The sequence below is a fragment of the Procambarus clarkii genome, chromosome 32 (genome assembly GCF_040958095.1).
Source record: "Procambarus clarkii isolate CNS0578487 chromosome 32, FALCON_Pclarkii_2.0, whole genome shotgun sequence".
NCBI lineage: Eukaryota > Metazoa > Arthropoda > Malacostraca > Decapoda > Cambaridae > Procambarus > Procambarus clarkii.
The window spans coordinates 30,638,855-30,653,749 of NC_091181.1; the positions used below are offsets into that span (position 1 = coordinate 30,638,855).

General features: G+C 46.8%; 1 protein-coding gene across 6 annotated transcripts in view; it reads right to left on the reverse strand.

The window, feature by feature from the left end:
* LOC123759342 (streptococcal hemagglutinin) overlaps positions 1-14,895 on the reverse strand; it is a 186,932-nt gene that overhangs the window by 62,719 nt on the left and 109,318 nt on the right. For all 6 annotated transcript variants that reach the window (XM_069335103.1, XM_069335102.1, XM_069335104.1 and 3 more), the window contains one exon: positions 8,651-8,844. In XM_069335103.1, the coding sequence (XP_069191204.1) occupies positions 8,651-8,844 (194 nt within the window). The remainder of the gene's footprint in view (positions 1-8,650; positions 8,845-14,895) is intronic.

Genomic DNA, 14,895 nt, shown 5'->3' on the forward strand with positions numbered 1-14,895 from the left:
GGCCAACGACAATTTTTAAAATGAACAGTCGGCCTCGAGGAGCAGAGAAGGACGGGTGCCAGCTGCTGGCTTGTACGTCGTCTCAAGTATTCTGAGAATTTACCTTGTTGGGACGTGCCTAAGCCATCATTCTGTAGTACTTATTTATGGTCAATCATTGTGTGTGTTAACGCAACTGCATCAACTTAAGTGTTGGTTAATTTATGGGTAATTTGATGCTGGTGAATTATTCCTTGTGAATCCCTTGACACTGGGTGGCTGGCTGCCACAATTATTTAATCACATGTCGACGCAACAGCTGCACTGGCTGTGACGGTATTTTTGCCATGTTTCTTTATTATATCATAGGCTCCATCATATTTACACTGCCCGAAACGCTTTGCGTAATAGTGGCTTTAGGCATTGTATGTACTAGCTCTATCTATAAATCCATCAACTTTACCTTGTATGTATATATCTTACCTAAATAAAAATTTATTTATTTATTATTATTACATTTGAAACTGCGTATGGCGTCAGCCTCCACCACATCACTTCCTACTGCATTCCATTTACTAACTACTCTGACAATGAAAAAGTTATTTATAATGTGTCTGTGGCTCATTTGGGTACTCAGCTTCCACCTGTGTCGCCTTGTGCGTGTACCACCCGTGTTTAATAATCTATCCTGATCTACCCTGTCAATTTCCCTGACAATTTACTAGTATGAACAAGTGACAAGTGCTGGAGTGCAGCTGCAGGTCATCTACTGGTAGTGTACCGGGAAGACTGTTTCATGGGTCCTGATTGGTGGAAGATTTCGATTTATATTTCAGCCAATCTGATAATGCTACATGCCGCCCCCTCGTTACTGGATGCTACAAGTCACGCGAGGACGTCGTGGAATATTCTACAGTATCCCAAGAGACAACAGTACTCAACCAACCATTACAGCACAAAGTCAAATATACTAAATTACCACAGAACATTATTCCCTAACTACTGAGTATAATACTAGTCGATTAAGGCCGTGTCTGGGATGCTCCCGGACGCAGGTTCGAATCCTCGTCACGGCCCTTGTGGATTTGTTCATTTAATACTAGTCAGGTTATAATATTACATGGTAGCCTCACCAACACTAACCTCTCCCACCCCATCACCACCACTAATCTCTCCCACCCCCATCACCAACACTAATCTCTCTCCCACCCCCATCACCAACACTAATTCCTCCCACCCCCATCACCAACACAACTGTTTCATGCCCCTCCTCCCGCCTCCCCAAACGAGCATCAATATTTGTGTTCCGTGCAGCCTAACACCATAGGGTTGCTAAGCGCTTTCCTGAAGTATTCCTGGGGCTTCTCCCGCCCTGATCGACGCCCACGATTCAGCCAATACCGTAAATGGTAGTTATAAGGTGAAAACGCTAAGCCACCATGATTTCACATCACTGGGATGGGATATCATCAAGACAGGCCAAGACAAGCGCCTGTGAGGAGAGGCGTTGTGGTATGATGACAGAGCAACGGAACACCGACCCAATAAACATTTAAATTTTCAATTTCAACCACCAAGAACTGGAGGGGACAAAGGCTGTTGCCCAGACGGACTCTCTGGAGGACACCAAATGTAGTCGGAATATATAGGACGGGAGACAGGCAGGAAGCACTGAACTACAGGCCAGTGTCCCTAACTTGCATACTATGCAAGGTGATGCATTACTAAGTCGTCCAGAAACATGGCTTAAGCCATATCGTGTTAAACTAGCATCACATCTCTTAAGTAAATGTAAAACAGAGAAGCTGAGGAACATAAGGTACTAAATGGGAGATGAAATCCTCGAAGAAACGGACAGAAAAGGATCTGGGGGTCGATATCACACTAAACACGTCTCCTGAATCCAAACATCAAAGGGATATCATCAGCAGAATATGACTGACATCAGAAGTACCTTTAGAAACTGCTATTCATAAGCTTGTATATCATGCAAGTCAGACCAATCCTGTAGCATGCAGCTCCAGCGTGGAGTCCATAACTAGTCAAGCACTAGAGCAAGTTCGATAAGGTTCAAAGGTATGCCACCAGACTAGTTCCGGAACTATGAGGTATGAATTACGAGGAATTAAATGGACGCAAGAGTTAGGAGACAAGATTACCACATTCTTTTGATGATTGCGTGGCCCAACAGCCTTATCTGTCGCTAGCCACAATGTCTTCATCTTGTTTTTTGACTGTTACCCCTGTACTGTGGTCTAGGATGAACAACCCAGCGGGTTTTCTTCCTATTGGGGAGAGTTGAGCATGCTGCTATGGCGGTATCCCGCCAAACACACCAACAAACTACGACATTCCTACAACGTTCAAACAAGGTTTTAACACCTAACAAGTTGTAACAACCAGTTAGTTACGTTGTGTTTGCAGGTAGGTCCACTCACAGGGGGCGCTGCCCAATAAACTCGCCCCTCGGGGCAAAACTTAAAACTTACCCCCCCCCTTCCCTACCCCAGCCTAGTCCTTACTCCGCCCCACCACCTAGGGCCACCACCAACAAAGGGCCACCACCTAGGGCAGGGTGGGGTGGGGTGGTGGGGGCGAGCTACAAGACATACTTCATCCACTTAGTCCACCTGTTGTTTGGCTGGTGTTAAACCACTTCCCGTCACTCCCACTTATGCAACCCTCCCCCCCCCCCGTCCCACTGACCTACATGGGCCTCGCGGCTGAGTGGATAGCGCTCGGGGGTCATAGTCTTAAGAGCCTGGTTTCGATTCTCGGCCGAGACAGAAACAAATGGGCAGAGTTTCTTTCACCTTTTACGGGATATTCATGCCCGTGGCACTTCTTGGGTGGCTTAATCTTCATCAATCAGTCTTTCACCTTTATGTCCCTGTTCACCTAGCAGTAACTAGCCTACCTGAGAGCTGCTACGGGCTGCTTCCTCTGTGTGTGTTTGTGTGTGTGTTATTGCCAGAGGTTGGGCTGTAGTCTGTGGGCCCCGCCAGCCCTCAAAGATGTAGGGAGACGAGGAACCGTAGCGGGGGGGGGGGGGGGGTGTTAGGCACAAGCGCGTATGACATCACCGACGCGGATGGAGGTAAACATCTCAATAAGACGCTCGCTGGCACTTATACAATATTTTAAAGCGTGTGTTTTACATGTTATATCTTAGACGAGGGACAAGGATACAACACGAGGCTGGGTGAGTAATGGTGAGGGGGGGGGGGAGCCTGGAGTGACTGGTTGATACCTGGTTGATGGGGTTCTGGGAGTTGTTCTACTCCCCAAGCCCGGCCCGAGGCCAGGCTTGACTTGTGAGAGCTTGGTCCACCAGGCTGTTGCTTGGGTCCACCAGGCTGTTGCTTGGGCCCACCAGGCTGTTGCTTGGGTCCACCAGGCTGTTGCTTGGGCCCACCAGGCTGTTGCTTGGGCCCACCAGGCTGTTGCTTGGGCCCACCAGGCTGTTGCTTGGGCCCACCAGGCTGTTGCATGACTGTTCATATTGTCCATCACAGCACTGTACACCTGGAGGGGGAGGGAGGGGGGGGGGGGGGGTCTGGGGGTTCTACTCCGAGCGCGGCCTCGGGTTCAGCACATCTTTGTAGGTAACTGGTGACCTTGCAACAAAAACATCGAGCAGCATGATCTTGGCCCATCTTGGTAAGCTAGTGAAGCCAGGATCACTTGGAACCACAGTTTAGTGTATAGTTGTAAGAGACTTGCAGACACGAACCTCCCCACACAATGCTCCCTCCCTTGAACCTCCCCACACAATGCTCCCTCCCTTGAACCTCCCCACACAATGCTCCCTCCCTTGAACCTCCCCACACAATGCTCCCTCCCTTGAAACCATAAAAGCCTTCAACGGCCAACAACGTTATCAGCCCACTTGGAGACGGTACCAACTTTCAACAACTGCGAGGACCCACCAGTGCCGGGAAAGCTTTCCCGATCCTTCCCCCAAGGGAGTCGGTCGGCCGAGCGGACAGCACACTGGACTTGTGATCCTGTGGTCTCGGGTTCGATCCCGGGCGCCGGCGAGAAACAATGGGCAGAGTTTCTTTCACTCTATGCCCCTGTTACCTAGCAGTAAAATAGGTACCTGGGTGTTAGTCAGCTGTCACGGGTTGCTTCCTGGGGCGGAGGCCTGGTCGAGGACGGCCCGCCGCGGGGACACTAAAGCCCCGAAATCATCTCAAGATAACGGAACCAGAGGAAATTGTAACACGAACAACCCACTACAGACCCCCAAAGGGAAGCCACAAATGTACAAGAGACACAGGAGACGCTACAATTAGAGAATGAAGAAGTAAATGAAAGAGACCTCGAACTGTAAGTGTGCCTCAATGTCACTCACCCACACTGACAATAACAGACTCGGGCACAGGACCCCAAGAGACAGGAGAAACTTTACACACGATCTAATTCTTTCCAACAAGCAAGACCCGCATGGTTAACCCAATGACCCATCACGAGAGTGTAAAATCGACAAATAAAATTTCACCACAACCTTCCCAACACCACCACCAGCAGCATAAGCAGCACCAGCAGCAGCAGCACCACCACCAGCAGCAGCAGCACCACCACCAGCAGCAGGAGCACCAGCACCAGCAGCACCTGCTCATCAGCAACAATGATGGCAAGACCACACATCAGAAAATGAAGAAACGAAGACGTTTCGGTCCGCTGTGGACCATTATAAAGTCTAGTAATGGAAAGAGTGGAAGTGAAAAAATAAGGCAAGATAGTGAGAAGCAAAGTGAGAAGCATGCAAGAGAAAGAAGAAAGTGAGAATAAGATGAAAGAAAAGAACGAGATGAAAAGTAAAAAAAAAAACTTGGTCGTTTCTTCATTGTGTGTGTGGGGTTTGTCATCATATCTTCAGTCACGTTATTGTGACTCATCGTCTGCAAGTAGCAGCAAGTTTAACACAATGTGCAATGGATACGCCTCGAGCCCAAGAAATCCACCGAGTGGAACAGGCCCACCAGTTTCAACAGTCATCCAGTCACTAAAAATAATACAACACAAAATACTAAGCTTCTGGACTCCGCACAGAACAATGGAACTCAGCCACTTGTACAGAGACGAAGTCCCTAATACTCTAACAGCCTTGGAAAAAAAGGAAGGAGAGTAGATAAAGATATTCAACTGCAAAACATACCAGGTCAACATAGCTGACCAGGCCAACGATGGAGCACCAATTGCTGTCAGGAGAAATATACCTCGCAAACTCCTACAAAAATTTCCGGTAAAATTCCTGGTAACTGAACTGTAAACGGTTAAAGATACAATCTTCGCTGGAACGTGAATTACAGACCCATTCCCCATCTCGAAGTCCCCACTAAACTTGTGAAATACATGGAAGAGTACACCAAATTTATAAGGTCTTGCTATCGACTTTAAAGGGGCAAGACTTATTCCTCATTGCAAGGTTTAGTCGAGCATAATTTTATCGAGTCAGCCCAAGGAGAACAGCCTCGAGTATAGCTCTGATTAACCAATGTCCTGATAGTCTTAATGTTAGCCCTGGCGTGTACAAATTAGATTCGTTTTAAGTGCCAATATTGCACGTCAGGTTATACGAAGGTAAGTATCTCTGTAACGAGTTTTAATTTTTGTTCTCGATTTTCTCGTAATTATCAAAAGAAGACAATTTACCTTAGTACCTCATTCAATTGGTTCGTTTTCTGTGGAACGAATTCCTATGCGCTGGGATATAATAATAATAATAATAATAATAATAATAATAATAATAATAATAATAATAATAATAATAATAATAATAATAATAATATTTTATTTAGGTAAGGTACATACATACAATAAATTTTTACAAAGATTGGTTGACTTATAGGTAGAGCTAGTACATACAATGCCTAAAGCCACTATTAGGCAAAGCGTTTCGGGCATAATTATCTATAGTGATATAGATATAGATAATGATATAGATTTATAATATCTATATCTCTATCTATCTATATCTATCTATATAACTCACGCACTCTCTCTCTCTCTCTCTTTTGATATTCTTAATATTTCATCCAAAAGTTGAGGACGAAAAGCGAGAGAAAGAAATAATAGGTTAGTTTTCCTTAGTTCCCGCGTCTTTTATATCTATACAAGGACAATTTCTGCCGGAAACGCTGCGCATGCTAGTGGCTTTACAAGACTGTAAAACGTCAAATCTCTGTACTCTCATTAACCCAATGTATCTTCTTGTATATACATAAATAAAAAATAAATAAATATTATTCATTCTTCATGAGATTGAGAGAGATTTATCTTCGTTGACTGATGGTGTGGTGACCCCTCCCATGGGGGCTGGCCACCTGTGCGTCAGGTGACCTCCAAGTTCAAGTATGTTTATTGAGACAAGAAAGAAACACATCTCAAAGGGATAGAGTAGCTTAGGCTATTTCCACCCCCTTAGGGTGACCACCACTCCTACCCCCTCTACTCAAATTCTGTCTTGCACTGATGAAGGCCACACGGCCGAAAATACGTTAAGAAATCTTTGATAAAAGTTTTATTTTACCGCATATTGTTCAATATATTTATTAACATTATATATCGAGACGTTTAGGCAACTGATCTAAGAGCAGTAGACGACTGGAAATACTAGCAAAACACTGGGTACTACAGGAAGCACAATGCCGCAGGCGTTTCAAAACCTAACTAGCCAATATCCTAGAAATACACTAGTAGCACTAAAGGGTGATACTGGAGGAGGTCCTAGCAAGTACTAGCACGATACACGAAGACAATACCACCCTCGCAGCAAGCCTATATACTCTTATTCGCCCCCAGACAGCTACACACAGCGGGAAAAAAACTCACGAAGGAGAGACAGGAGCAGCCCGAGAAGCTTCCAGAGTCCAGCTTCCACACCCGGCCCAGGCGCAGCCGGGGCGCGGCGGGGCGAGGCTCCGGCCGGGCCTGCACCCGACGGAGGCGAGGAAGGGGAGTGAGATAGTGTGGGCGGGGCCTCCACCCGTAACCTTATCCTAGTTATTCTCATAATACTAACATACGCACCCCCGGCCTCCTGTGTTCATAGTACTCTTGGTAACTGTGTGCGCCATCGTACATATATTGACGTAATGGACAATTAGTAGAATAATACATATATTATATTATTGTTCATACATATATTATATATTATATTATATTTATATTGAACATATATTGTGTATTGTATTGTATAGAACATCTATGTATTGGGTTCTGAGTTCAGCCTTGAAGACCCAATTCTTCAAGTAAAACTATGTTAGAAAACGAGTTTGTGATGGAAGGAGTAACTGAAAGACATCATGAATGCCTGATGTCACCCCCGTGCCTCAGGCACGCCTTCCTGTGATGTCACCCCCGTGCTTCAGGCACGCCTTCCTGTGATGTCACCCCCGTGCCTCAGGCACGCCTTCCTGTGATGTCACCCCCGTGCCTCAGGCACGCCTTCCTGTGATGTCACCCCCGTGCCTCAGGCACGCCTTCCTGTGATGTCACCCCCGTGCCTCAGGCACGCCTTCCTGTGATGTCACCCCCGTGCCTCAGGCACGCCTTCCTGTGATGTCACCCCCGTGCCTCAGGCACGCCTTCCTGTGATGTCACCCCCGTGCCTCAGGCACGCCTTCCTGTGATGTCACCCCCGTGCCTCAGGCACGCCTTCCTGTGATGTCACCCCCGTGCCTCAGGCACGCCTTCCTGTGATGTCACCCCCGTGCCTCAGGCACGCCTTCCTGTGATGTCACCCCCGTGCCTCAGGCACGCCTTCCTGTGATGTCACCCCCGTGCCTCAGGCACGCCTTCCTGTGATGTCACCCCCGTGCCTCAGGCACGCCTTCCTGTGATGTCACCCTGCACGACTCGCTTGCTAGCATTGTGAACTTGACAAGAACCCTCACATGTAAGTTAAGGCGCTGACGAAACAAATGTATATTATGATGAACTTGCGAGTCAGGAACGAACACACACACACACACACACACACACACACACACACACACACACACACACACACACACACACACACACACACACACACACACACACACACACACTACACTGGACACCATCCACAAGTATATTAGTAAGTGTACGACTGATGTCTTATCAAGAAGAATTTGAGGGTCCCTAAAATATAGAGCAGTGTCAGGAATTTCTGCCTATTTTCCCATTCAAATTGTTTTTAACTTACGAGGCCCCAGGAACCCGCCCCTCAAGGTGACGAAGAGCATCATAAATGCACCAATTGTTACACGTCACTTCGTATAGAAAGTGACGTGTAACATATACACGTATACAAGACAGTTTAAAACATATCTAACTTTACCCAACTTAGCACTGCATAACCTTCGCCCATACAGCCCAACTTTTGTTAATACAAACTAACCTAACGATAAATACCATTGTTAAAAATCAGGAAACTTGCTTTATCAAACGGTCTTGTGAATGATTTAACTACCTCAGTATAACATACTCTTGGGGGGGGGGGGAATGCCCTAAACCACCCCTACCCCCCCATATATATACTAGCGAAGAATCCAGCCAAAACACCGCTCCTGTGCCAGATAAGTCCACTACGGGCTCACCATAGCCCGTGCTACTTGGAACTTGTTCAGAGTAGCTGAATCAATAACAGCAACCTGTCAGAAGTAATACGAGTACTCACGGATTTGGTCTTCCTGGAGAAGAGGGAGAGGAGGCCTCGCCTCTTGGTGTCCTGGGGCTGGGAGATGGCGGCCATGGTGATGAGGTCGGTGACGGAGAGCGGAGGGGCGTGGTAGTCGCGGGGCACCACACTAACCTCCTGCAGCTGGTAGTCCGCGAGTGTGCACGACTCCCGTAGCTTCTCGTCCACGTTCACTGTCAACACAACACTATGTTACCACACGCCACCCACCTCAACACCCCGTTAACACACAATATATTGCTTACACTCACAATTCCCAGCATAACACCACTGCTTATTGTACACGCAACGCCTTACGAAGCTCGTCAACATTACCTTGAAATAGGTAAACAGTTTATAATCACGGTGTTAGCACCACCACCGTCACCACACAACACCACACCTTCACAACACACTATACACTAGTCAGCAAAGCTTCCTTCGAAGCAGGTGTGGTGTAGACCGGTGCCCACCGCCCAGTAGACTGGTGCTCCGGTGCCCACCGCCCAGTAGACTGGTGCTCCGGTGCCCACCGCCCAGTAGACTGGTGCTCCGGTTGTCTAACAGTCGTGCCCAACACACTAACAAGTCAGGTGGCAACCAGCAAGACGTGAACAGCATAAGACCTTACTTTCACTGCATATAAACATGTCACATGACTGTGAAGGCCCCAGCATCACGGAGCGAGCACTCTGCACCAGCAGTATAGAGGCGCGCCATGCCCCATCACAGACTACACACAAACACACGGCTCCTCGTCTCCAATACACCCACTTTATTTTCAATGTGTTCAAAGTTTCAAAAAATATATTTAATAACATTCAGCTGCTTCAATATAGCGAATTTGTATTGCCTTGATTTTGTGTAAATAACTTTATATATATATGCAACCCAGAGAGGAAATGCGTGCTGTATCTTGGGCACGCACCCCCCCCCCCACCCCCCAGAAGAGCTTGACGAGGTCTTCGAATAGTGATTGAGGGTGTGTGTGTGTGTGTGTGTGTGTGTGTGTGTGTGTGTGTGTGTGTGTGTGTGTGTGTGTGTGTGTGTGTGTGTGTGTGTGTGTGTGTGTTTGTTTTCTGTAAACTGTAAATCAACCCGTTTTCAGACTAAGTCCATTCCATCCAGCGGTCAACCACACGCACTCATAAATTTTTAACATGATGTTCATTCAAAGAAGTAATTTTCTCAAATATAAATTAATATTACTTATTATATATTAGCATACTGTGCATATTTAGGAATTGGTTAGGTGAGGTGTTTATGTTCTGTTGGCGATTATATGTATTCGTGGTACGTGGGCGAAGCATTTACAGCGTTATAGTTCGAACAAAAGTTGTCAGCGAAGCACTTGTTCGAGATGCGAGTCGTGTGTAAACCGGTTTTCATTCATAAACAGGGGGTTTGGCGGGGGCATGACATCACATGTGGCCTTTGTTTACGAGGACGGCCTGATGGTGCTCATTACACGAGCTCCAGCAGCCTTAAATTAAACTCAAAGGCTTAATTTGACAATGAAATATAGATACCGGAGTACGCAGGCGATGAGTCACAATAACGTGGCTGAAGAATGAATGTCGAGTGTCTCAAATCGACTTGAGAATGGTCCAGGACGGATCGAAACGTCGTCGTCCCTTCACCTTCTAGTGTGTGGTCTGGTCAACAAGATACCGGAGTACAATGAACAAATCCACAAGGGCCGTGACGAGGATTCGAACCTGCGTCAGAGAGCATCCTAGGCGTTTTGACCATGTCGTAGCTCAGTCGATTAAGGCAGTGTCTGGGATGCTCTCGGACGCAGGTTCGAATCCTCGTCACGGCCCTTGTGGATTTGTTCATTCGATGCATCAAGCAATTGTGATTTCGGTGTGTTACCGGAGTACAATCTTCTCAGACTTGGCAGGAAGTACAAGGTGGGGCCAGCTTGTACATCAAAGACACGCTTATCTCCACGGATAAGGGGGCCTCGTAGCCTGGTGGATAGCGCGCAGGACTCGTAATTCTGTGGCGCGGGTTCGATTCCCGCACGAGGCAGAAACAAATGGGCAAAGTTCCTTTCGCCCTGAATGCCCCTGTTACCTAGCAGTAAATAGGTACCTGGGAGTTAGTCAGCTGTCACGGGCTGCTTCCTGGGGGTGGAGCTCTGGTCGAGGACCGGGCCGCGGGGACACTAAAAAGCCCCGAAATCATCTCAAGATAACCTCAAGATAACGGAGCTGCTGAACAGCACAAATGATATGCTGGGAATGCCGATGATTAAAACGGAATGCCGATGATTAAAACGGAAATCATACATGTAGTTATTACCCTTTGTATAAAGTCACCAGAGGCAAATCCTCAGCAGTTTGAAGACCAAGTAAGGAAAATAGAACACTGCTTAGAAAACCTAACAAATCATATTGCTTGAGGACTTCAACTTACTACAAAATTAATATGGAAAAATGTGGTGAATGCATTTATAGCAGAGAGACTCCCCCAGGAAGCTGTCTAAACGAATAGTCACACAAATGATCTCTTATAGATGCGGTACAGATTTGCCTTAACCCAGTAAATAGTAGAAGCAGTTTGAAACACAAACACCCTACACATTATGTTCTACAATGAACTGATTGAGTATATAATGATCACAAATACATGAACTCGGGTCACAAGCTAATCAAATTTCAGACAAGTATGGTCAATAGACCTGTGCAGCCAGTGTCCAATCCAAGAGGACGACAATTTAGCAAATTAAAAGTGAATAAGCTCATTAACCTGGATCTTATAAACTGGATCTCTACCTCATAGAAATAAGGTGGGTAAAACGGGTAGAAAATACGAACCTAAACCAGTGCCAAGAGAAAACGGGTATCGCAGGAGGTGCAAAATATCCTTGTTGTAGTAATAATAATAATGTCTGGGATGCTCCCAGACGCAGGTTCGAATCCTCGATACGGCCCTTGTGGATTTGTTCAATAATAATAATAATAATAATAATTTATTTGCAAGAAAGTACAATGGGTTGGCGAGATTACATAGGACTAGGAAATGTAGATGTTTCTCTCTCAGACTGTTCGGTAATATGTTTATTGCTTGTGATGTGTGTATATGTATGTATTAACACGATGTACTGAACGGGGTGAGAATAGCTTGAGCTACCTCATCCCTTTGTGTGTATTTTACCTCAATAACTTATTTCAATTTCAAAACATAGGACTGGTATTTTTACATTCACGCTGAAGCCACTAAGACGCATAGCATTTCGAACACAGTTCAAGTTCAGACTTGAGACTAGACTGTGAGTACTCGCTAACTGTTGAAGTGCAGAGGTGTATAAGGTACGCTGAGGGAGACGAGTCTAGCAACATTAAGGCCTAAGACTTACCGACACATAAGGGGCATAACTGGCTGACTTCCCAGTGTTCAAAAGAGAACTTCATTAACACGTCCCAAGGATACCTGATCAACCAGGCTGTTATTCATACGTCAGGCTGCGAGCAGCTGCATTCAACAGCCTGGTTGATCAGACTACCGACCTGGAGGTCAGGTAGTCACCTGAATGTCTGTACGCCGCATTTCGGTACTCATTTCCACCAGTGTGCCCTGGTGCGTTGTGTGCCCTGGTGCCTGTGTGTGTGCCCTGGTGCCTGTGTGTGTGTCCCTGGTGCCTGTGTGTGTGTCCCTGGTGCCTGTGTGTGTGTCCCTGGTGCCTGTGTGTGTGTCCCTGGTGCCTGTGTGTGTGTCCCTGGTGCCTGTGTGTGTGTCCCTGGTGCCTGTGTGTGTGTCCCTGGTGCCTGTGTGTGTGTCCCTGGTGCCTGTGTGTGTGTCCCTGGTGCCTGTGTGTGTGTCCCTGGTGCCTGTGTGTGTGCCCTGTGCCCCCTGTGACGGAAGCGTGTTCAACAGTCACCCCAACAGTGTTCCAACATCGCGCCCATTCATCCCTAGCTCTCTGTAATCTCTGGAATGCTGTTATCACTCCACAGGATTACAGGCAGTCATTAGCTTATCAAACTCGTAGATATTCCACAAATTACAGCCGTGACTAACTACACAACAGCCACCGATAACAGCCACAATACATCGCGCGATAAAACAGGCATGTGATAAATGTGCCAGTCGATAAGATATTGGGCACATCAACTTTTCCAATCAAGTCGATCAATTTTTTAAAACCAAGAAAAACCCAACACCGGCTCGAGCGAACAGGAGAAAACGGCCTACCTAGATGAGGAACTAGATGAGGGACTATGGTATTTTCTGGCCGTCGAAGGCTCTTCAGAAGTAAACTCCGAGTCTACACAGAGAGAAGTGGAGGTACACCTCCTCAGAGCTCGATCAGGTCTGAAGGTCAAGCATGCGTGTGGGTGTTGGGAAGTCCAGGATAAAGGGATGGAACTAAAAGTACGGAACAGTGAGTAAAATATGACGGGTAATGAGAGCCTTGGAGGCAGTGTGGTGTAGAGGACCTGACAGTGTGGTGTACAGACCTGACAGTGTGGTGTACAGACCTGACAGTGTGGTGTACAGACCTGACAGTGTGGTGTACAGACCTGACAGTGTGGTGTACAGACCTGACAGTGTGGTGTACAGACCTGACAGTGTGGGGTACAGACCTGACAGTGTCAAGTATTCACCCCAGGACGGACACAACCGAGGCTCCGCGGTGGAAAATAAGAATCGTAGACACATTTGAAAAAAAAACAAGTGTGAGAATAACGAGGGGGGTGGGGGAGGATGTGAAGTTGAGCGGCAAGAATGTATATGCAGACACCAAGTCACAACAGCGTGGATGAACATTAGACTCCCAACCGTCCACACATCCCATATTTTCAGTATAAGGTTGGGGTGTTTAGAACAGATCAAATCAACTCTGTCATCATTACTGCGTTACGTAACATCACGGAGCCAGGAGCAGGAGGAGGCATCAGGGTGGAGTTGTTGAAGATATTTTTGTGAATAAAATATTCTTCCATTCACTGCATCTTTTACACGACAAAAATCACAGAAATCCAGCTGTAGCTCACTTGAGGAGAGCAGCACCCGACCGCTGCACATGACCAGGTGTACACTGCTGCTGCTGCTGCTGTTTAAGATTCACTACTGGGAACAAACCAGTTGCAAGTAGCACGGGCTATGGTGAGCCCGTTGTAGATTTACCTGGCACAGGAGCGGGGCTGTAACTTGCACCTGCACACTGCTGCTCCTCACCTGTTATATACACTGAACAAATACTTGCTCCCTCATCGCTCACAGCACCCTCCCAGCGCTGTGCCGCACACAGCACCTCCCAGCGCCACGGTCGTTCATCTTCCCGCTCTTCCACCACAAATTCCATCCTCAAATTCACACACGTTCATCAGCCTTTCGTCACCCATTCACTTAACCTGAGGGACCACGGCCCACACTCGCCACCTACAGCTTCTACACTTCCACCACATTTTAATTCCTTATAAACGTCCCTCCAGACACCAGGCAAGCGTATCACATGGCTATTTCGACAACTTTATTATTGATTTTTGCATCTTGAAGCCTCACCAAATTCTCCCATTTGCATACGAGAGGCATCCCATTTGCATATGAACTGCCACTCTCCAGTCATGAAATGTAAGTACTCAGTAAGTATCTAGTGGAGAGTACCAATTTGTAGTGATGCGCCACAAAGTTCACTTGTGAGTTATTGAATTTGGCCAAACTGCAAACTTTTTTTTTTAACCGCGACAATTACAAGACCTAACCTAACCTGTGCAAGCCATCGTAGGCCTAGTAAATATTTATCAAAAGAAGGCACCAAGCCGGGGAGTCTCTGTACCACGAAATCCTAGGCCTAATACCCGCTATATACCTTGGGCCTAATATATTATATGTACTATATTAGGCCTAGGAATATTTAAGTTTAGTTTTTAAGCTTGCTTTATCCGTATTCTAAAATTAATATTAGATAAAGGGGTATACTGGTGGTTCCTCCCGGAGGTCAGGCCGTTCACTACGGGTCAGCATGGTCAACCACTTGGGCTGGACGGTAGAGCGACGGTCTTGCTTCATGCAGGTCGGCGTTCAATTCCCGACCGTCCAAGTGGTTAGACACCATTCCTTCCCCCCGTCCCATCCCAGATCCTTATCCTGACCCTTCCATGTGCTATATAGCCATAATGGCTTGGCGCTTTCCCTTGATAATTCCTTCACTTCGGGTCAACATCTCTCACCTGTGTCCTTGACCTCTCGGCCGCGTCTCTCAACTCAATCTTAACTTCCCTACCATAAATTCT